Here is a 23,203-nt window from a genome sequence, read left to right on the forward strand (position 1 = left end):
ATAGTAGGCAGGAGAACAGCAGATGTGTTAATGCAAACAGCTGGACACATTTCATTCATTTGCAACACATTGTTTTATTGTGCAGAAAAGTAAAAACATATTTCATCTGACTATTCCTTGATAAAGATTATGGGTACGATGTTGCTTGTACATACAGTACATCAGGGTGAATCACCTGACCCTCCCCCCCCCCCCCTAAAATTACATTTAAAGAAAGTGTGTCTTATATTTAAAAGACATATTGGAGATTGTGATGGTACAATGACACTGGAGGTCAAAACTGCATCAGACATTTGGGTATTTCTGGTCTGTAGGTATAAAATCAAAGGAAAGTCAGGTGAAGCACAGAGGAAACTGAGGGAATAATTATGAATAATACAAACAAAACCATACAGTAAACTTAGGTATTTCAAGGGAACATTATTAAAAATATAGACTAAAATAGTTTTCAAACACGGTGAGATGACAGGGGATTGTTGAGAGACGGAAACTCCTTCCATGAGCCTTTGATTCTTCTCTACAACACTTTGTAGCGGCCTTTGCTCGTCGGCTGGTAAGAATTTTGCTGGAAAGAAGAAAAAAAAAACAAGAAGAAACATCTTTTATAGATATTTAATAAATTACAACATGCCCAGTTTTATTTTTCAAGCTCCAAAAATCTGATGTTATTGATTCCTGTAAGAAGAAAAGGATACTTACTAATCTGATGAGCTCCTCCTTGATCAACCGTGTGATCTCTGTTTTGGCTTTCTGCACGGCCATTTCATTTGCACCTATAAAACAAACGCTTCTTTATTAAACAGTAGATAAAGATGTATTATACACAATAAAACAGGAGTGAATACAGAGCCCAGACGTAGCTCAATGGATGCTTAGAGAAAGATTAGGAACGTCATTATGAAAGTAATGTTCTTAACCTGTTAAGCCCTGAGCCTGTTTTTCAGGTCTCAGGCTTGAAAATGACATTCCCAGAACAAATGACCATATCTTCCCTTCTAAAAGGGTTAAATTAATAATCTTTTTTCTCAAAGTAATGATAAACCTGTGAGTTGGATGTAGAAAAGTCAGAACAATATAGATGTTTTTTATTTTAAAGAAAATTCAGATTTTACATAGTAAAAAACTGTAAATTATAGTGTCCGTCCAAAAATTATGTTTTACTTAGTGAAAACTACCCTTGGATGATGGTAAGATAGACTAAAAGCTTTAGGAATCCAAAGTACAACATATAATAAGTACCCTGTATCAAGATTGATGCAAAACAAGTGACATTTGACCTTTTTAAGAGAGGTTTAGCCAAAAAAACTCCACCTCTGAGGTGATTTGGGTGGAAATGTTTTTTTTCCCATATCTCTGGCCCCCCTTTGTCGATTTTGATGGTTGACACCTCTTTCTGACCGTTAGAGCCAATAGAATCGAAGGGGGATTCCCCCCCACACACACACGTTGCACAACAAAAAGGTGGGGGCTTCGCGCATGTAGTTTTGCATCAGAGCAACCTACACTCTAGCTCTGACATCTAGAAACGGAAAAGCAGTTTTATTGCTCATCGATTATCAGAAATCATTTCAATGGGACACAGACACATTAGATTAACCTATGGATTAACTTCAGCAGCGTTTTTAATCGTTTTAATGCCATTGAAGACCACTTTGGAGAGACTACAGAGACAAGGTAACCATGTTGGCATTTTTAGCTACCTAGCGCCACATGTTATGATGTCTGTTTTTGTTTATAACGTAGTGATTTCGTATAATTGAGTGATAATGAGGGTACCCTTCGAATCTGTGTCACCTCACGATGTAAAACGATGTCATGGATGTGGAGAAAAGATAAATAAGGTTTTGCGAGTGATTTTCGGTGCAGTAAGGTGTTAGCATTTTTCGCTCGTTGCTAATTCAGAGGCTCAGCGTTAGCATTGTGGGGGGGGTTTTTTTAAAAGAAAAAAAAAATGATCAGTTAGATGAGTTTCTCCCCGTTACATGGATATAAAACATTCATAGTTTATTAAATGAACATGCCCTCAGACACTGTTTCCTGCAAGATGTTGCGGCAGTGCCCCGGTACCGGGGTCTCTCGGGCTTAACAGGTTAAAGAACGCATTGAACACTTGAAACTGATTTCCCTGACACATACTTTCAATAGCCAGGTAGATCTTGCGTTCTCCCTCCTTGGGCTCTTTGCCTGGAGGGAAATATGTTCCTCTGATGGTGATGGCGGCCTCAGAGTATTCACCGATCCTCTGCAGAGCTTCCTTAGACGTCACCTTCCACCTGGCCGTCTGCGGTAGATCAGAACGAGAAACATTTTTAAAGATTTTTAGCTAGATTCTGTCCTTATTTGCAACAGATTCCATTAAAGTAGAAAACAGAATACACATTTCTCAGAATCAAAAATACAATTTCGAATTTGGACATGATTGCTACCAAAGTCTTAACATCAAAAAAGGCCCTGAAATAAAAAAGATTGGCCACCTGTTTTTATGTTGAGCAATGTGGTCCATCACAAAACACAACATTTTCTGACAAAGTTGGCACAATTTGGATTTGTCCTCAAGTGAGAGGACATATTTTACTGGTAACGTTGTGGTATAAAGTGAGCATTGCTAAACTGGGAAAAGAAGATTGGATCACACATCCCAATGAAGCAGAGGATTTTTTTTCAGTCCTAAATACTCAACTAAATAAATAATACTCTCTCCAAAGCCTTTACATAATAGGCTTTGTTTTTCTGTTTTGTTTTTGTTTTGTTTTATTGCCTGTCCTTGTTTGTCTACCCTTCCCCAAATGTAAAGCGTCTTTGGGTTTAGAAAAGCGCTATAAAAATAAAATGTATTATTATTATTACATGTATTTAAAAATGGTAAACATTTAATGCCATTCTGAAAAATGTAAGATTTGAAACATGTTTAAAAAAATGCCTGTGACAATAAAAGATACATATTTGATGAAGTCATGTGACTTTCAAAGAAAACTGCTTCCAGAGTTTATATTTTCATTTCTTATCCGCTGCTTCTAGGCACCGACAAGACGAGGTTCACTGTGACCAAGGGAAACTACAGCCATCTAAACGTCCTGAACCTCATCCCGTAGTATAGTTAAAACCTACTGTGGCATGTGAGAAATAAAAAAGATCCAGGATAAGCTAGGCATCTGCTGAATGTTTTAGTTCTTCGTTTTGTGCTGCCTACCTGAGGGAAGTCATTGATCTCCAGCTCCTCTTCGTATCTCTTGACGGTCTCGGCCTGTTCAGCCGCCTGCCGCTCCTCCTCCAGCTTCTCCACGGGGGTGTAGTTCAGCTTGGCATTGATCTTCTCCGCCAGCTGCTCTGCGATGGTCTTTGCCGACACCGAGGGCGTCATGATGGTGCCCCCCCGCAGGATGGCGTTGGTGGCCTGCTGCATCACGTCCTGTACAAGGAGAGAAAAGCAGTTTGGCTTTATATGGTACATAATTAATATTGGCATAACATATCAAACTTAAAGAACAGAGAATACAGAAAGAAACATAAATATTAGATGGAGAGTTTTCAGTTTAATAGACATAAACCTTAAGGCTCTTTCAATTAAGATTATGGCTGCCTCGTCCCACAACCAGAGAGCAGTGACCACAGTAAATAATCTTTGTAATATATGGTGATAAGAAATATAATTACAGTGCAGTTGTAGTTTAGTAATACACACATTTATAATGCCAAATAAGTGTTTGTAATCTCACACTTCCATGTTAAAAATAAAAGTTGACATTTTCTTATTACAGCAGGACTTTTCAAATGTAATTGTTTTTTTATATTGCAAATTGTGCGACTTTAAAATTGTACTTAATTTACTGCAATATGTACAAAAATAAATAAATTCTTTGATGATTCACATTTTTGGCTCATGTCCATCAGTGAGCATTTTTTGCTATTCAGAACATTTGAAATGTTGGTGTCCGTCTTACAAAAGGCCAACACTGCGACTGAAACACAACTGCATTTAAAATCACCACGTATAATAGGTGAGGATTGACAGAAATCCTCTCCATGTCTCCTCTGGCATTCGACGTACCTGAGCCTCGGCGCCCAGGTTCTTCTGAGCGTTGATCTTCAGCGCCAGCCTCTTGGCCATCTCCAGTTTCTGGATGTTTCCAGCAGACGTCGGCCCGAGGCCTGGCAGCCCCCCGGAGACGGACGATGTGGAGGACGTTGATCCTGCAGAGCCGGAGGTCGCCCCGGGAGCCGACAGGTCCTTCACCCGCTTCTTGGAGTTGAACATGCTCTCGATCTGCTCTTCAATCTGAGGAGGGGAAAAAGCAGGGGAGATACATTGAGATGGGTTGGAATGATTCAATTAATAATCCATATGATTTTGTAATTTTCACTTGCTGGGTGGCACACTTGATATACCAACATTTTTATTTTAGATGATGCAGAGAAACAGTCGAGTGCTGCATTTTTTGCAATGAGCATGTTGCCAGTTTTACAAACATTTAAAGTAATGTATTTAACAATGAAATGTAAACACTACTCACATCCAGGGCTCCATCCTCGTCATCAGAGTCCTGCAGTCCGAGAGCAGCTTTCTGCAGCTTCTTTCTCTCATTAGCTAAGGCGTGTTCTGTTTCATCAAACTTGAAGCCTTTCCCTGAGAAGCCGCTGCTGCTCTTAATGGTCTTACCTTCCTGGAAGGAAGAAGGGGGGAGAGGGGAATAAGGAAATAATGAAGATTTAATTTTGACAGACACCACACACTCTTAAACTTTGAGATCCCCCTTTCTCTCATCTTACCGCTTTCTGTTGGTCTCTGAAGGAGGACCAAAGCTGCTCCAGTTCAGGCGGGACAGGAGAGCCGGACAGCTCCAAGGCTTTGATGATATCCCCCGCATAGCGAACCTGGTCGTCTGTGATGAAGGTGTAGGCGAAGCCCTTGAGGAAAGATTTAGAGACGAGAAAAGATATAAACTTCCATAGGATTGAAGCTATTAAATATGCACCTGAAAACCATGCAAACATATTCCTTAGTAACGGACCTTGTTGCCTGCGCGGCCTGTGCGTCCGGCCCTGTGGACGTAGTCCTCGTAGTGGTTGGGACAGTTGTAGTTGACCACCAGGATTAGCTGCTTGACGTCCAGGCCTCGCGCAGCCACAGAGGTGGCCACCATCAGACGACATGCTCCGTTCTTAAAGTCGTTGATGACGCTGTCTCTGTCGTACTGGTCAATTCCTAACAGGACAGCAGGAAATTAATCAATAAAAGACAAAAACTAGACTTCAGTTATGGTAAGGCAGAATCAGACCACTCCCTTTGCAGCTGTAGGAAGGTTTTAGACTCAATACAAGAACAAAGTGGCCATATTAAGCTGGCAGCAGACTATACTTAATAATGTATGTAGTGTACATACTTTTCACAGGCAAGGCAAGTTTATTTATATAGCACCTTTCAACACAAGGCAATTCAAAGTGCTTTACAAAGATGAAAGACATTACGAAAATGGCATTTAAAAACAGTCATTAAAAAGCAAAGATAATAAAATAAACATTAAAAGAAAAAAATACATGAATAAAAGTCACAGTGCAGTTTAAAGTGGACCTATCATGCTATATTTAAATGATATATTGTAGGGCCATACCTATATAAGGTATATTTATATGTTTCTGTTTTCAAAATACCAAACGGATCATGCATTTTAGCCATGCCTCATTTCAATCTATGTGCTGTTTGCTGTCTACGGGTCTGATTCTGCTGACCACGCCCCCCTGCAGGAGAGGGGAGACGTGCTCTGATCAGCTGCTGGGCTGTCAGAAGAGGGGGAGAAAAAGAGATCTTCGTCCTCCGTGTTTTATTATAGCCTATATAGAGTCGTTATTCATTTGTTTTAAAGCTCAATAAATAACAAAGAAGACCTTTGACCGGCACTTTTCTAATTTTGTCCGGAAGATTTAAACTTTAACGGACATCTTGACCGGCGAAAGTAACTGAAACTGAAACTCTGCCTCACGGTCCCCTCGTTCCTTGGAAGAGGCGGAGAGGTGGGTGTTTGTCATCTGCTGGTGGACTAACCGGAGAGAATTACAGTGCTTGCCTCCCCGCAAGCGTTTGCAGCGGGAGCAAACGCTTGCCTCGGGGAGGGAGAAAAAAAGCCACAGCGGAGAATAAACAGAAGGGTAACCATGGTAACTATGGGCGGGAAGTCTTCTTCGCTGCTTTTGTGGCAGACTACAGCGCCACTTACAGGCCTGGCATATGTACTACAGCGTCTCCAGCGCTTTCGAGCGGCAATGGCCGGCCGTGGCCCAACCCCACATTCCCCTGATAGGTGGAGAGTTGGCCCAATAGCCGTAGCGCCACCGTCCTGACGTCAGTAACGTGTTCAAATTTGGATCAGTTTTTATCAGATCCGTTGCAGCCCCTTTTTTAGAGATTTGGGTATGGAGGGAAATAGAGAGGGTTGTGTTTTCTGACACTTGGTGAGTTCCCTGGAACACCGGGGACACATATTCATGTATAAAAGACGTACAAAAGTGCATTTTGCATGATAGGTCCCCTTTAAGATATGAATAGTTCAATTAAAAGCAGCAGCAAAAAGAAGAGTACTTAATTGGCCTCCGAGTGCTCTTGTAGTTGTAAATACATTTACATTTTTGTAGAGTTAACACATATCTGGGATTCTGGACTACTAAAAGACACCACTCAAACACACCCAAATTGTAAACACATCCAAATATCACAAAGTTGTAACAAGTGGCCCCCTTACCTCCGTGCAGTGACATGCAGGGGTACGAGGCTTTCATCAGGTCTTTCAGCAGAGAGTCTGCATGCTCCTGTTTGTCAACAAAGATGATGACCGAGCCCTTCTCCTGGTAGTGACCCAGAATCTCAAGAAGCTTCAGGAACTTCTTGTCCTCCTCAATCACCAGCTACAGAAACACAAAAGGAAAGAAGAGAGAAAGATGAGGACTGATTTGGATTGAGTGGCCAATATGAATTTAAACAAAGGGGCAATCTCACTTAAACCAATGCGAAATCATGAAGTTTGTTAAAAAACCTGACAAAATAAATACATTTGACATTTAAATAAATCATTTTTTAAATGAGAGAAAGATGATTTACCACGTGTTGTTCCACATCAGAGCAGACCACACTGCGGCCCCCCACCTGGACCTCCAGAGGTTTGATCAGGATCCTACGGGCCAGCGCCTCCATAGCTCTGGGGAAGGTGGCGGAGAACATGACCGTCTGACGGTCTGGACGCACGTTGTCTATAATACGCATCACCTGGTAGAGGAACCAGAATACACCTGAAGGTTAGAGAAAGCCGTCTACTCGTTCCTAAGCTCATTGTTTTCTATCCTATGTTTCACTGCTATACTGGGAAGCACAAAATCCAAAGTAACAAATGACAGTCAATGTTGTTATAGTTTTATTATCCAAAATATGTCTCCTTTTTTCCCTTCTTTAACTTTGTAATTTGTGCTTGTTTGAGAATGTGGGCAATTATACATCCAGGTGATACTAGGTATGGGACAATATGAAAATGTAATGTCACAATTGTTCTGGCCAAAAATAAGGATTTACAATATGCTCCTGAAAATGATCCAAAATATGCATAAAACTGGCATTACATTATAACATACTGGAATTACTTTGAGTTTTGCAAAGGGAAAAATAATTTAATTGCGTCAAAGATGGGCCACATTTTTTGTTGAATGCACATCCTTTTAGTGAGAAAAAAAAATCATAAATCATAAGAGATAAATAAAATAGCAAAGATATGAAAGACTGTACTTTCATACATTATAATCCTGTGCCTTTTAAAGGTCACCTACTATACAAAATCAACTTTTTCATGTCTGTTATACATAAACATGTGTCCCCTATGTGTTAAGAGATTCGGTAAGTTTTTGTCCTGATCCATTTATATAAAAACCTGTCTGAAAATTAGCTGATCCGATTCTGATTTGTGATGTCGCATTGTTTTTTTGGTTGTGTAACCATTAGCCAATAACCAACGAAGGTAACACCTGCCCACTTCATCACCTGAAATTCCTCCTATAGCACCATTGTGTTTTATCTTAAAATAAGGCTGGGGTTTTATTTTCTCGAGCATTATAGCAATCTGAAAAGCTTTTCAAGTCACATTTGATGATATTCACGATTAACAAGAAACAAAATCCTGTCCGTGCTAACTTTCAGGCGCTGTGGTCAAGGCATAGAAAGATAAACCGTATATACGAACAATACATCTTGGAAAGACCCACCTGTGGCTCAAAGCCCATGTCAAACATCCTGTCTGCTTCATCCAACACCACATATGTAGATCTGCGCAGGTTGGTCACTCGACCTACACACCGAAGGAGATGAGCACAAGGAAAACAGTTAGCTTCAAGAAAAGCCAGTCCTCGTTGTCATACCCACTCTAGCTTTCATACAGATTAAACATATCTACAAAACAGAGAAACGTTTTCGTTGTAAGACTACTTGGCAAAGAAAACAAGGCACATGATATAACAACTTGAGCGTATTCTTCTGTGGACTAGTTTCAAATGGCCAGGGTTGGATTTGATTTATATTTGTACATGTTTTTTTATAGTTTTTCTCTGGGCTTGCGTACCATCTCAGGGACATGAGGGACCTGTAAAAGTCAGAAAACAGCCTCAAGATACAAAACAAGAGATGGAGCCCCAAGCAATATCTGACCAATCGCCTTTTCACCTACAAGGGAAACATATTACAGATTACCTCGCATGTGTGGAAACAACAAAAACCTTTTAATAATAAAGGCTCAGAAAATATTTTGAAATGCACGATTAAAAAGTTAAAGTTTTACAATAACTGCTTTCTTAACACATTTCCAATATTTCTTTATATTTGTATGCAAAGGCCTACTGCTGCACAGGGCTCCACAGTGTTATTAATTGGCTAATAAGCTCCATGAGCTCAAATACATTACAAAACCTAATTTGTGAGATACAAGTCATCGCTCTCTGAAAGGGTGTACTTGCCTTTTACTTATTTCATATTATCATAATAGCAGTGACTCAAAAGTCTTAACATTTAATTAATATTGTTTATTACAATTATTAGTAGTAAGTACTTTGACAGGCATTTTTTATTCACAGTATAAGAACCAAAAGAACAACTCTGTAGAACCCTGCTTGAGCATCAAGGCGACTCCTAATATAACACAAGTACTAGGGCTGTCAATTTAACAGTTTTGCTCTTTTTTAGGATAAATTAATAGGAATGATTGGATCAAAAACCATTGCGAATGAATGCACATTTTTATGAATTAAGTTGATATACGGATGGTATTGTAAACCGCTGCCCTTCAGCAGGAGCAGTCTTTGTGGCTCTGATTTTTGGCCAAAAGATAATAATTAAAATAGTGAATTAACCAATGGAATACTCTGAAATCACGCAGCGCAAAATGTCAGTCAGTTGGATCGTAAATAGTAGGCACTGTCAAATTGTTTTAAATACCTGTTATGGCCACACAATAGTTTACCCGCTGGTAAAAGTCTTCCCCTCAAGCAACTACGGATTTATGCGATTAATAGTTATACATTTGATTCACAAATTGACAGCCCTAATAAATACACATCCTGATAAACCAACGTACAATACACTTATCAAACATTTTGATGGTCTCTGGCTTGGAGTTGAGGAACCACGGAGACAGCGCCAGGTCCACCTACCTGTACTTGCCCTGATCTTCAGGAAACACATCACTGTCTGGTAGATATGACTGATCCCAAGGGTGGTCAAATAATGTCAACAGTTTAGTAAGTGGTACTGACTTGGGCAATTATGTACTTTATCAATTGTTACATTTAATTTCATGCAAGGTAATTAACAAAAGGCTCACAAGGCTTTATAAATGCTTATTTGCAGTGACATCCTACAAGAATAAAGAAGGGAGGGTCGAGGGGGAATGAACTCACCGCTGTTGGCCCCCAACATGTCAATCATTCTTCCCGGTGTGCACACGATGATCTCCGCTCCTCTCTTCAGCTCAGCAATCTGGAAACAGACAACAAATTCAAGTATTAGTGTAACGTTCAAAATGAATACAACAGTTTACAAAAAAAGCTGTTTCATATTTCTCATACAGACAAACAATTACTGTTTTGATCAGATTAATCAGTCTGTTTTTTTTTTTACACAATCGAATAACTAACTAACAAAGTTATCCAGTCACTGGCGTTTAAGATAATCTAAAGATACTAATAGAAGGAAGTGAACAAAATAGTTTTAATGCTGATTTGCAGCACTAAAAAGAAAGCAGAAATGAAGGAATATGCAGGAGAACATGTTTGGGAATATGGGGGAAGCTAAGGAGTAACTGTTCTGCAGAGAGTTGAAAGGAAATAGAGAAATAAGTCTCATGCCCCTGATTTTTCCTTTAACCCATATACTATGCTCTCATTGGCTCTCGGTTGTTACTGTCATCATTGCCCGTCGAAACAAATGTCAGAATACAGGATTTGGACTTGCAGACCAATCACGATATTTAACCTGCTCCAAAAACTGTTGGCCAGAAGAAAGTCATGGCTAAAATCATGTAGTGTAAATGTAGGCATAAAGCCATTTCATTTCATCAAAGATTGCATTGCACCCTGACAATGACATTGTGTATTATCGTGCAGCATTTAGCTTGACTTAACTGTTTTGATAGATTGACTTGAGTTAACTGTAAGCTGATTAAAGCCTGTGGGGAAGTAACATTAACAGGAAACATTAGCGTGGGTGTTTACCTGTTCACTGATGCCTGTTCCTCCATAAACACACACCACCCGGAGTCCCAGCTGTTTGGAGAACTTCTTACACTCCTTGGCGATCTGAAGAGCCAACTCTCTGGTCGGAGTCATGATGACAGCTGAGGGGGAAATAAATAAACAAACAAACAGGATAAGAAGATGTTTTGGCAATAACCTAGCAATACAATACACTTCATGAGACAAGGGTTAACATTTCAATACATTGAAACTATGCATGCATGCAATACTATATGTTGCTTTCTTTATGAAAGCATAACAGCCAGTTGCTTATTATTCCAAAGTGGAAATGGGTCCTCATTTAGTCACCATTGCCCTATATTCAAAGCAAGTCTTTGAAAAGCACAGTCTGACATCAGAACTCATTTTAATTTGTAAGAATGGTGAATATAAAAAAGGAATGGGCATGCTAGATTGATGCCTAAAGCAAGTATACAATGATCTAGTCCTTACCTATTGGTCCCTCAGACTCCTCCAGGGGCCTCTGGTCCATGATGTGTCGGAACATGGGCAGCAGGAAGGCGATGGTTTTCCCGCTGCCGGTCTTAGCGATGCCAATGAGGTCACGGCCCGTCATGATGGCAGGGATGGCCTGGGCCTGGATGGGAGTGGGCTTATCGTAGCCCTGTCTGTGTACATTTGTGAGGAAATGCATGAATATGAAGTGTGAGTTTCTGGTCAGGCAAAAAAAGTCATGATTTTTGGCTGATCTGAGCTGTAAACTGTTCAAACATTTAAATAGGACAGACTTCATTAAATAGGATAAGTTATATTTGTATGGGAGCTGCTCTTTGCACATTAACCTAAATCACAGCTTAGACCATTTTCACACATGCTGACTGCCTAATTACATTTTCGTGAAACAGATTATTTTCTTTATTACTTAATTTGCCTAAAAGAAGTTGCCTAGTCCTTCACATCATAGGTCCACAATGTCAGACTCACTTCTTCATAGAACCGAGGATCTTCATTGACACTCCACACTGCACCCAGGTCTTGATAGGTTTGGGACAGCCCTTCCCTTTAAATGTAATGCCTTCCAGTTCCAACCTGTACAAGTGCACGTCTGTATTGATTCAAAAACAAACCAGCCAAATAGGAAAGGTTAGACAGGTAGTGAAGGATGGCACAAAATGCGTGTGTGATGTTGCAGATTCTTTTCAAATGAAAGTAGCTGGCACTAGTTTCAAAAGCCACCAAATGTTGCCATGACCTATTGAGGAATGAATTACAATATAATATATCTGAATATAGTTATTTATTTCCCCTGATGGTCTGATAAAGTATTGAAGTGTCATACCCAGCCAACTTAATCAATTAAAATCTGCATGATAAACTGGGGGACCTATTCTTGTAAATTGTGACAGAAGCATCACGTGTAGAGTTCTTTAATAAAACTGCATCTGAACAACACAGATGTTACATGTGCAGTCTATTCATTCAAATCATGAGGGTACAGTGGTCGTGTTTATGTGATATTTTCCATCTCAAAAATCTCAGTTGTGGGGTAAGAGGAACTTGTGTTTACAAACCTTCTGGAGTCATCCTGGCGAGCTCAGGAACCTCCACATAGAAGTTTTTGCGGTATGGCTCGTACTCAATCTTCCCGTGATCGACAGGCTCTAGAACCTTCCTCGTTTTGGTCTGGAAGCCCGTCAGAGCCGTCTGCAGATCCACCTCCTCCTCCTCTGACGAGTACTGTCAAACACAACGGTAACATTTTGGAAAGTTAGCATTGTGTTCCATCGGAGGAAACGTTATGGAATTGTCAAACTTTTCACCTGATGAGTCTAAATCAGGAACTGTCAACATGTTTTTGTCTTTATGCAAGGTAAAACCCAGTGAGTTATGTTGCTTTGGGGAAATAAGAGCTCTTTTAGCTGATAAAGGAAAAGCCCTTAGTAGGGCTGCTCAATTAATCGTATTTTAAATCGCAATTACGATTTTGGCTTGCAACGATTACGAAAACAACATAATCGAAATAAAACGATTATTTTCTTTAAATTATAATTTATTTTTTGTATTATTTTTTTTTGTATTGGTTTTTCAGTTGAATTATACTTAAAGGTAGGGTAGGTAAGTTTGAGAAACCGGCTCGAGATCACTAGAATTTGAAAATACACAACCGGAGAAAATCTGCCACTTCCTTACAGAGCCCCTCCTCCAACACACACGAACGCACACATGACCAATGAGGGCACGAGATAAGTTTGTGCACAGATGGAAGGCTGACAGGCAGGTAGGCCATCCAGTTATTTTAGCCGGGCAGGCTAAAATGATTGGTCGTGCTTTTTACAGTACTACGGCTTCCACAGATGACATTTTTTTATGGATTTTTTGTCAAAGCACTTAAGATATTCATTGCTATCGGGATGTTAAGAGCATTCCATGGAATATAACAAAAAGTGTATCTCGAGCCGGTTTCTCAAACTTACCTACCCTACCTTTAAAGTTCAGGGTAATCAACTGTTTAAAACATACTGTTCAATTTTTTTTCAATAAATGGATGTTTTCAAAGTAAATGGATAATCGTTTTTAATAATCAATTATTGACCCAAATAAGATTATGATTTTTGCCATAATCGAGCAGCCCTAGCTCTTAGTATTGAAGAAATGCATTTAAAAGTGTTCCCAGCTTCCCAAACAGCCATGAACTAGTGTTACTAAAATAAACCAAAACAACTTACTTCCATAGCATCCTGGTCATTCTCCATCAGCTCACCCTTCTTCTTGTGAGTGTTGGGTCCCTTCTTGGTTTTAACAACCGTCATCACTTTGGTTACTGACATTGTTCCTCCTTTCTGTTGAAAGAGGAAAGAAACATGCAGGTCATTTGGCAAATCAAAGTAAAGACAAATGAACAAAGATGTCCAACACTGGTAGACAGATTGACAACGGGCAGGAGGTGGTCATCCATCTTGCTGCAGTTCCTTCAGGTTTCTAATCAAAGTCAATACATCATGTGAAGCATCGTTAACGATAAGCTGCAACTAGAGATTGTTCTTTAACATTTAAATACTTTCTAATTTGTCTCCAGGCTAAAGTGATGCATATTTTCCCCTTAAAACTCACCTTATCATTTCCTTTCATGGATCCCATGTTGAACTTCTTCACTTCCTGTTTCACCGCCTCCATGTAGGCGTCCAGAGTGTCCACGTCGTCCTCCTCCTCCTCCTGCTCCATAGGGGTCTCCTGCTCCATCTCACCCTCCTCTTTCTTTTCCTCCTTTATCATCTCCTTCTCTTTATCCTCCCCCTTCTCTTCCCCTTCTTCCTCATCGTCCCCCTCCATTGGAGCCGACATATCCTCGTCATCATCTGAAATGAAATGGAAATGGCTAAATGGAAATGAAGTGCTAAAGCTCAAGTGTTACTGGTCAAGTCTGTAAGATTATAAATAAATATATATTCTTTTGTAAACGTAATTGATTTCTTATATAACTCTTGTGCAGTCATTCTTAATGGTGTTTGCTCACCTTCGTCATCCTCCAAGCTCCACTTCTTGCCCTGCTTCATCTCCTCCAGTTCTTTCTTGATCTCCCCGATGTTTTCTATGGCCTTCTTCCTCTGCTCTTCCCTCCACTTCTCCACACGCTCCTTCCTCTTCCTCATCTCCTCCTCAAGCTTGTTCTGGTCAAAGTCTTGCTGCATGGAGACACAAAGAAAGATCAGGAACATTGCCCCATCTACAAGATTTAAGATGTTAATGAAATGTATGACACTTACATCCTCAATCTTCTCATCCTCTTTCTCCTCTTTTATCTTTTTCTTGTCAGATAAAGGATCAATGTTGTCTTTCTCCTTGCTCCTTGGCCTGTAGGGAAGATATCACAGCGTGTTTTTGGTTACCAGAGCTGTCAGTTATGTCTTGAGATGTTATATTTGATAAAGGAAGTCTTACTTTTCATCAGGCCTCCTATTCTTGCTTTGGCTTCCAGATCGGGACCTCCGAGCCCGGGTCCTGCTGCCCGACCTCCTCCTGTCTCTGCTTCTGGACCTCCTCCTCTCTCTGCTCCTGGAGCGCCTGCACAGCAATGACAAACATATGATATAAAAACACACTATGTTCTCACTTGGTCCGTCATATTATCTGAAATAAATCACTGAAACATGTCATTTCTTAATTTAGAGCTTATGCAAACAAATAAGACCATAAACTGTAATTGCATGGATTAGGTTTGAAGGAGACGTGCATTTCATGTTTTCTGAAACAATATTCCCCCAATGCAATGAGCCCTTAACGTATGTGTACACGTACCTGGCAATAAACTCAATATATGATTCAGATTTTCAACACTGGCATTTTCATCAAACCCACACGTAGGACACACACACACACACACGCACACACACACACACACCTGGGTCGTTTTCTGTCTCTGGACCGGGACCTCCGGCGGTCTCGGCTGCGGGACCTCTCCCTCCTGTTCCGGTCCCGGTCGTCCTTCTTGGAGCGTTTGTCCGGGGAGCGACTCTTTGATCGGCTGCCTGACCGGCCCCGAGACGTAGAGCGCTTCCTGTAGTGTCTGAGGAGCAGACAAACATAAACTCACTTTAACTGGCAACCACTTGTTCATTTCTCCTCTTTACTTTGGTGTCACATTTGACCCGTCTGTTTTAACTGCCTTTACATTGACACAAAAACCATTAATCATCACCAAATGTTATTGAACCCCCTTTTAAGCTGTAAACAATGTCTCAGACTACTGTTCACATGAATAACTGCAATGAATGCACAAGGAATTCCTACTTATTACAAAAAGAATAGCAAATATTAAACAAATTACAAGGAATTGGTTAAGAGAACAACTTAATTAACTCACAATGGAAGAATCTAGTAAATTAAATGTATGGAATGGAAACAATAAACATGAGAATTAGAAACTAAGTTCATATCTTTGATGAAAGATGGGAAAAATGGCTAAGTTATAGAACACAAAACATTTATAATGACCAGGTGGTGAGAAGTACAAGTACGTATGAGTATTAATGTTGTATCCATTATGTGTAAGCTATGCCTTATAAGTTATTATAAATATGTGTTTGTTTTTGTTTGCTTTATTTTCCTGATCTGTAGATTGTTATGTGGTTACTTTATGTATCTTTGTGTCTATTTAACAACGAATGCCTTGTAATCAAATAATGTATTAAAATGCAAATAAATTAAAAAAAGTCATACTGAAAGAAAGAATAATATATAAAGAATAGACACTTAAAAAATGTATTCCAAATATAACATGTCGATTTGAGAGTGTACTATCTGACGAACCTAATCTAGGGTTACCCATTCATTTCCTATGGGGGTCACTTTTGACCTGGAACATCATATGTGTTACAAAGTTGTCTAAACTACTCAAAATACAATGAAAGTTATTTTATATGTTCAAATTCAGTAATGTTATATGTTCAAATGCCTACTGGGGAGGATATCATAGGGCCTTGAGTCAATGCAATGTAAAACACAATATATCATTGATGAAAGTAGTACATCGATCAGCTTTGACCCGAACATCACAGAAGGGTTAAGAAAACACATATGAATTAATATCCCACCAGTATATGAGAGGAACTGTCGGTTGGGCTGAATTAACATTATGTGTTTTAGCTAGCATGCTAATCAACAATACAACGTTTTTAACGGCCACAGGAGTTAGTCACCATGGAGATTCTAACACCAAATGAACCTGATATTTCTCACATACCTCGACTCACGTCCCATCGCTCTTTCAAGAGGTTATATCTTGTAAAAAAGTGAAATTACTGCACAGACTTGGTGCCGTGGACGGTTGTTTGTGTCTTTTGAAGCACCACGTTAGTAAACTGCGACAGCGCTAACTTCAGAAACTCCTAATGTGAGCCGCGTGGTGCGCCCCCGCGTGGAGGGAGGTCAGAACTACAACACTGCCACAAAGCAACAGTGTCCCAAATATTTTCTTTTTAAATAACATTTCTAGAAAAGACATATAAACAAAGACCTCTTTTAATATGCTCTTTTAGAAAAGGGCAATACTGGAAGTATTTGTTGTATTCAAGTATTTTATAGCCTACATCACTAGTGTTTTACAAACTGTTTACATATAATTTGTATTTATTTATTTAAGAAGGGACAATGCACATTAATCAACATGAGCACTTTCGTCCATCATATAAATGTGCCAGATTTAGCCATAGAGGCTAGTTTTCATCTGCAGTCCCTGGCAGGTTGATGGCATTAAAAGAAAACATACAAGAGCACATACGCACAGAAAAACACATGAGCAGCACATAAGCACAGGCAAAGGCACCTCTTGCATTAATTAAAGGTAGCAATACAACAATGTAGAAAATGTTACTCAAAAGTCGATTCGAGTAAAGGTATACAACAAGTATTAGCATCAAAATGCACTTAATTTCAAAAAGTAAAATAATTCATTCTACACAGCTCCCAATGACAGAAACATTTAGAATTGATTGAGTTACATATTTTGTCAACGACAATGTCATTTGTGTGCATCGACAAAGAACTTGAAAGTATACATCATTCTTAACAGTTATATTTTATCTTTATGAAACATCAGATTGAAGCGTTCTTTTTTCCTCTGCTACATTTACTAGAAAAAAAAGTGAAGATTAAAAATACTTTTTTACGTTATACATTTCTACATTAACTCGGAAATTACTCTAACCTTATGATTGGGTTTTAGTTTTTATCATTTGGTCTCTTCCTAATGTAACATCACATTTATTTTTTGCATTTCAAGGATTTAAAGTCAATAATATTTACATAACCAAATATTACAAGTCACACATTTGCATTTATGGGCTTTACACTCTGGTGTAAAATAGGTCCTGTGAAATCATGACAGCCTTTGTCCTTAGACCCTTTATTCTGAAATGTACAACAATAATGCTATATCCTTGCCTATACATTGCTATAACTTAACCTTATAAAGAAAAGAAAAAAGCGAGTCAAAATACAATATATCACACAAGTAGTATTTATTTGGTTTGAATTGTCCGGTTAGTCATTCCTGCGTATGTCTTTATGCAGAGACGTATCATTAGGTTATATTGTAACACTGAATTTGTTACTGAAATAAAATATTGTGAGAGCCACTACAAACAGTTATTCTGTAAATATTATCAAAAATAATCAAGTAGGTCAGACAAGTCCAATTCATTTACATGAAATAATACATTCACATTAATAAATAATTTGGATGAATTAAGTTATGGAGAAGACATTACTGCACAAAAGTAGTAGTATAGAGTATATATGAAGTATGTATGCATGAGACTCAAACAAAGCAAAGCAGGACACATCACCAGAATGACTCAACACAAATAAGCATACAAACTGCCCCTAATACATTTCCAGCGGGAGTACTGTCCAGTATAACCCAAAACATTCCCCTCAGCCACACTTACTATTACTAGTATTATATCGTATGAAGTTTACTGTGTTTTAAGCTCCTATAGCCATGCAAAATAATACACACCACATTCAAGGACTAAATGCTTGTTGTACCTCTTAGACAAAGAAAGGAACAGTTGTAATTGCATCGGGAGTTCCTTCCTAACACCCGGTGGCAGATCCAAATGAAACATGACTTAAAGGGATTGCCTTTGAGGAATTCTGTCCCAACACAAACGCATCAATCAATTGAAAGAGAGTTCAAGTTCTTTAGACACCAAATAAAATCATCGGGAACTTGTTACTGTAAAATGTTCAAATCATCTTTTTAATCTCTTACTAACTATAAAATGGAGGATCGTAACTATGACACTCCACTTTTGGGACTTTAAAAATCAAAACATATGTAGGGGATAGAGAAGAAATTCAGTTTTGTCCCTAGTAAATTCATTGTCATTTATTTTCTGTATCTTCTTTTCTTGATAGCCGATTCATTTTGACAGGGGAAAGGGCCCTATGTGGAGAAAGAAACCTTTAATCCCAGAATTTATGAGAAAATGTGAAGATTCAAGTCAGAAACTTGAGAATAAAGAGAGACATCTTAGAACAAAACCATTTTTGTTTGGTTTTTCTGATGTAATGCAAAGTACTAGAAAATAGGTCATTGCATTGAAACAGTTTGCTTACTTTATGTGATTTGGCATACACTTCCCACACTGTGATATGCATCATTACTAGACATGTTTACTGAATGCTGTGAGTTTTAGAATTATCGCTCAGCGCTTTAATAACTTCAATGCACTCTGACGGATAATGAGCTGAACTGGTTTCTACTTTTCAGTATGATTTTTTTCTGTGCTAGACCTGAAAAATAGATATTTCTCAGCACGATAAATGCCACAGAACATCTTTTCAAAAGCAAACACATGCTGTCTTCCTGTTTCACAGGTTCAGCCCGGAGCAGATATAACCTGACGATCTGTAACGAACACTGGACTCTGGTCGCATGTACAACCCTGATCATAAGGCAGTAAGGACTCGTTTGTAGACTGTCCACAACAAAAGCCACGTCAGCCAAAATAAACGACCATGCACTGTTGCTATGGGAGAGAGAGGGAAATGATAACAAGAAGGGGGGCGGGGTTAGTAAGTTCCCCATGGTCCATCAGGGAGTCTCTGAACCAATGAACAGCAGGATCTCGTGTGAGAGGATGAAGGTGAAGAAGTAAGCGCAGAGGTCAGCAAAGACGTCCCCCATCCTCCTGTAGGTGTCCATGGAGCGGTTGATGACCTCAGCGGGGATCCCGGACAGCAGCAGGGCGGCGGTCAGCACGGTGGTCTGGGGCTTTTTATCTACCTGGAGGAACAGGAGTATAATAATAATACCTTTACCCTATGATGCATGGCTGCAAGTTAGTATTTTTTAACTCGTTAGAATTTATCCAATTTATTTTTTAAAGGAAAATCGATCAACGGTTAAACAGGGAGTTACTGGAATATTGATTTGCTATGGCAGTGACTTCCCTGAGTCAACCAGTCTCCACTGGTTTTCTTGAAACCTCAAAGAAGTTACTGCCAGCAGCCTGGTGTGTCTTTGAATATAAATACACAATCAATGGGTTATGTTTAGATGGGACCCAATTGTTGTCAAAAACTAATACTACATCTTGTGAGAAACAGTACATTCCCAAAAATAAAGAAAGGGAAACATGGATTAATGATAAATAGGACTGTACGTTTTCACACCTTTATAGTAACTTTTTATAGTTTAACTTCTGCAAAAACATGGCTAAAAATATAAGAATCTGTATCCAAGTAACACTCCTTTCATACATGCTATATTCGAGTCTCTAACAATGGGAAAGGAATTATAAAATATGTTTTACCAACTCACCTTTGGAAAGTATTTAGACAACCCCATGTAGGCCAGTTCGAGGGTCAGAAATGGAGCAAATATTGACTAGAATGAAAAAACACACAAAACAGATGTTACGTTTCTGGTAGTCAGGTGCCCTAATATAGCTATCTTTGGCTCTTTACTTTCTGTAACACATGTACATTTCCACTCAGAGAGACAAATAAAGGTATTCTGAATATTATTAAATGTGGGTTGAGAAAAAAGTATTTACAGTTTGGTACAAGTAAAGTGTGGGTGTTCAGTGATAAAGAAATATAACTGTGCTCATCTGGTTCAAGGGACTTAAGACAGAGAGCATTACAATCTAAAAAAGTTATTATGGAATTGTGCCCTATGATGGGAAAACAATCCTGCCTACCACAGCTTCAAGATGCCAAATAACCCATGGGTCACTCTCACAGTTGCCATAGTTAACACAGTTAAAACAGCCAAAAGACTCACCAGAAATGTGCAGACAAAAACCCTGACAAAAACCGCGAGGAGGATGCTGCCAGTGAGACGGAAGATTATGAAGGGATCAAACTCCTCTGGTTCAGACACTCCATCTTGGTCCGGCTTCTCATTGGCCAGCTGACCCCGCAGTTTCATGGCATCGTCAAACCGGGACAGGTACTTCTGGAGGCCTCTGCGTGGGGAGCCACTGGGGTCGTCTGATACCCGCTCCCCTCTGGGTTTCGGGCGAATCCCTCCGATGTCGTCTTCCAGAGAGCCTCCCAGTGGCTCACTGTCAGGCACAGGAGACCCCCTCCTCTCGGGGGTGGCACCTCGGGAGCGGCTGACCAGCCCCGAAGCCTCTGACAGGAAAGGGGACGGTCTTGGGGAAGATGAGGATGATGACCAGGGCTCTGTCCTGTCCAGATCCAGGTGGAAGCGAGGCTCTGTTGGACGCCGGAGCGCTGCAGCTGAGGATGTTAGACAAAGATTTAACTAGTGCAGAAAAGTTGTTCAAATTATTTACCAAGGGGAATGACAAACATTATCCGGTTTTAATATACAGCTTTTTTCTCTGTGTGATGTCATTGTAAATATTGTTCTTTTTCTAATATCCAAGTCTGGTTGTCTTATTGCCAAATCGAGATATGTGGTGTTAACTGTACTAGAAGGGTAAACAAAAACTAATGCAATCTGCAAAGTTACTTAGGCTGAGACACATTTAATGTATGTTTACCACATGATGATTTGGTCAGATGTTTAACATGAAACATGGCAAACAATACAACCTGAAGATAAGGACATTTTGATATATTTTGAAGGTGATGCGATAGAAAAAGAAAAGAAAAGCGTGTAGGCTACAGTTAATTTTATTAATGGACACATTCCACATCCATAGGAAGAGGTGGACTGACTCAAGGTTTTAGACACTTCTCACAATAACTAGATCAATATGGCAAAATGATCAAAGCATTTTGAATAGATTGGAATTAAAAAATAATTGTGCATTTGAAAAATATGTTATCACCATTTATATTTGTCTGCGTACCCTGGTGTGAATACTGTCGTGTGTGTACAATGTATAATGTATTGTTCATATATTTTCAGGGGGAAAACGGACAATATTTAATCTGATATGTTGTTAAGAAGAATGATAAAGCTACATAACATGCAAATACTCAAGTCAATACAAAGTAACTATTGTATCTAGCAGTGTTTATACTGAATATACTGAAATGTGGATAATGACAAAGAGCTGACTGTAGCTTTAAACAGCAGTGTGATATAGCAGGTGATAGTCAAGCCTCTTCTGACATCACTGTTATGTAAACTGGATCATTTACAACAACCAACCTTTGATTTCAGGCTCGATTTTAGCGAAACCCGTGATTCTGTTCATCCTATCCTCTGAATTCATGAGCAGTTTTCTCCTCCGGATCTCTGCCCTCCTCTGCGCCGCAGACACACTGCCTGCTGCCTCCGCCTCGCTGGCCTCTCCGGGCTCCATGAAATAAATTAAGTGTCGACTACAAATTGTACTCACTTTACACCAAAAATATCGATTTAACTGCGACACAACACGTCCCTGATGTATGAATTAAACGGTATGCATTATGAAGTGAGCCAGCAGAGCGTTGTCTGGAGAAACAACGCACAATGATGACGTCAACCTCGCTCTCAACGCTGACTTGCAGGAAACATGAGTCTTAACCGTTCAAGGCTTATGGTTACGTGGATGCAACTGCAGAATTTATCATAGGTGGTAGGACAATGTCAAGTCCTAAACTTGATGTGTCAAGCCCTGCTCCTCTACCCAATGTGATGCAATATACCAGAGTAAAACGTTGCTAATTTAATTAAATAATCAAGAATTGGTTAAAAGATGATAACTTAAAAGTAGGGTGGGTAAGTTTGAGAAACCGGCTCGAGATCGCTAGAATTTGAAAATACACAACCGGAGAAAATCTGCCACTTCCTTACAGAGCCCCTCCTCCAACACACACGAACGCGCACATGACCAATGAGGGCACGAGATAAGTTTGTGCACAGATGGAAGGCTGACAGGCAGGTAGGCCATCCAGTTATTTTAGCCGGGCCGGCTAAAATGATTGGTCGTGCTTTTTACAGTATTACAGCTTCCACAGATGACATTTTTTTATGGATTTTTTGTCAAAGCACTTAAGATATTCATTGCTATCGGGATGTTAAGAGCATTCCATGGAATATAACAAAAAGTGTATCTCGAGCCGGTTTCTCAAACTTACCTACCCTACCTTTAATTAATTCATAATGGTAGAATCTATTAAATAAAATGTAGAGAATGGAAAACATAACCATGACAATTCAAAACCAAGTTCATATTTTTGATGAAAGATGGAAAAAATGGCTGAGTTACAGAACACTAAACATTTATAATGACCAGGTGGTAAGATCGGACAATGAATGTACCTATTAACATTGTATCCATTATGTGCAAGCTACACCTGAGTTATTATCAATATTTTCTTCTTTTACCTGATTTGTCGATTTTTATGAAGTTATTTTATGTTTCTAAGTGTTTATTTTGGAATGTATGCGTTGAAATCAAATCTTAACATGCAAATAAAATAAAATAAGTTATCAATGCAAAATGTTCTGATACATTACCTTAACTATTGTATGTTCACACACTTTTTATAATGCTACTTTTGTTTTACTCCATGGATG

The 23,203-nt window shown here is 39.3% G+C and overlaps 2 protein-coding genes across 2 annotated transcripts; both read right to left on the bottom strand.

Moving 5' to 3' along the window:
- Positions 1 to 54: 54 nt before the first annotated feature.
- On the bottom strand, positions 55 to 16,578 carry ddx46 (DEAD (Asp-Glu-Ala-Asp) box polypeptide 46). The gene is made up of 23 exons (XM_034140064.1): positions 16,457 to 16,578; positions 15,116 to 15,280; positions 14,656 to 14,778; positions 14,481 to 14,568; positions 14,231 to 14,399; positions 13,828 to 14,072; positions 13,443 to 13,556; positions 12,288 to 12,453; positions 11,701 to 11,821; positions 11,209 to 11,384; positions 10,735 to 10,856; positions 9,922 to 10,000; positions 8,239 to 8,321; positions 7,091 to 7,255; positions 6,735 to 6,897; positions 5,010 to 5,203; positions 4,768 to 4,905; positions 4,512 to 4,661; positions 4,049 to 4,276; positions 3,191 to 3,409; positions 2,137 to 2,281; positions 700 to 773; positions 55 to 565 (listed from the first exon to the last, which is right to left on the bottom strand). The coding sequence occupies exons 1-23, from the start codon at positions 16,471 to 16,473 to the stop codon at positions 518 to 520; spliced, it is 3,192 nt and encodes a 1,063-aa protein (XP_033995955.1). The 5' UTR covers positions 16,474 to 16,578; the 3' UTR covers positions 55 to 517.
- A 1,133-nt stretch (positions 16,579 to 17,711) lies between these two features.
- camlg (calcium modulating ligand) lies at positions 17,712 to 22,194 on the bottom strand. The gene is made up of 4 exons (XM_034140065.1): positions 21,851 to 22,194; positions 20,507 to 20,967; positions 20,042 to 20,107; positions 17,712 to 19,504 (listed from the first exon to the last, which is right to left on the bottom strand). The coding sequence occupies exons 1-4, from the start codon at positions 22,002 to 22,004 to the stop codon at positions 19,313 to 19,315; spliced, it is 873 nt and encodes a 290-aa protein (XP_033995956.1). The 5' UTR covers positions 22,005 to 22,194; the 3' UTR covers positions 17,712 to 19,312.
- Positions 22,195 to 23,203: the final 1,009 nt, after the last annotated feature.

The sequence above is a fragment of the Trematomus bernacchii genome, unplaced genomic scaffold, assembly GCF_902827165.1.
Source record: "Trematomus bernacchii unplaced genomic scaffold, fTreBer1.1, whole genome shotgun sequence".
Classification (NCBI taxonomy): domain Eukaryota; kingdom Metazoa; phylum Chordata; class Actinopteri; order Perciformes; family Nototheniidae; genus Trematomus; species Trematomus bernacchii.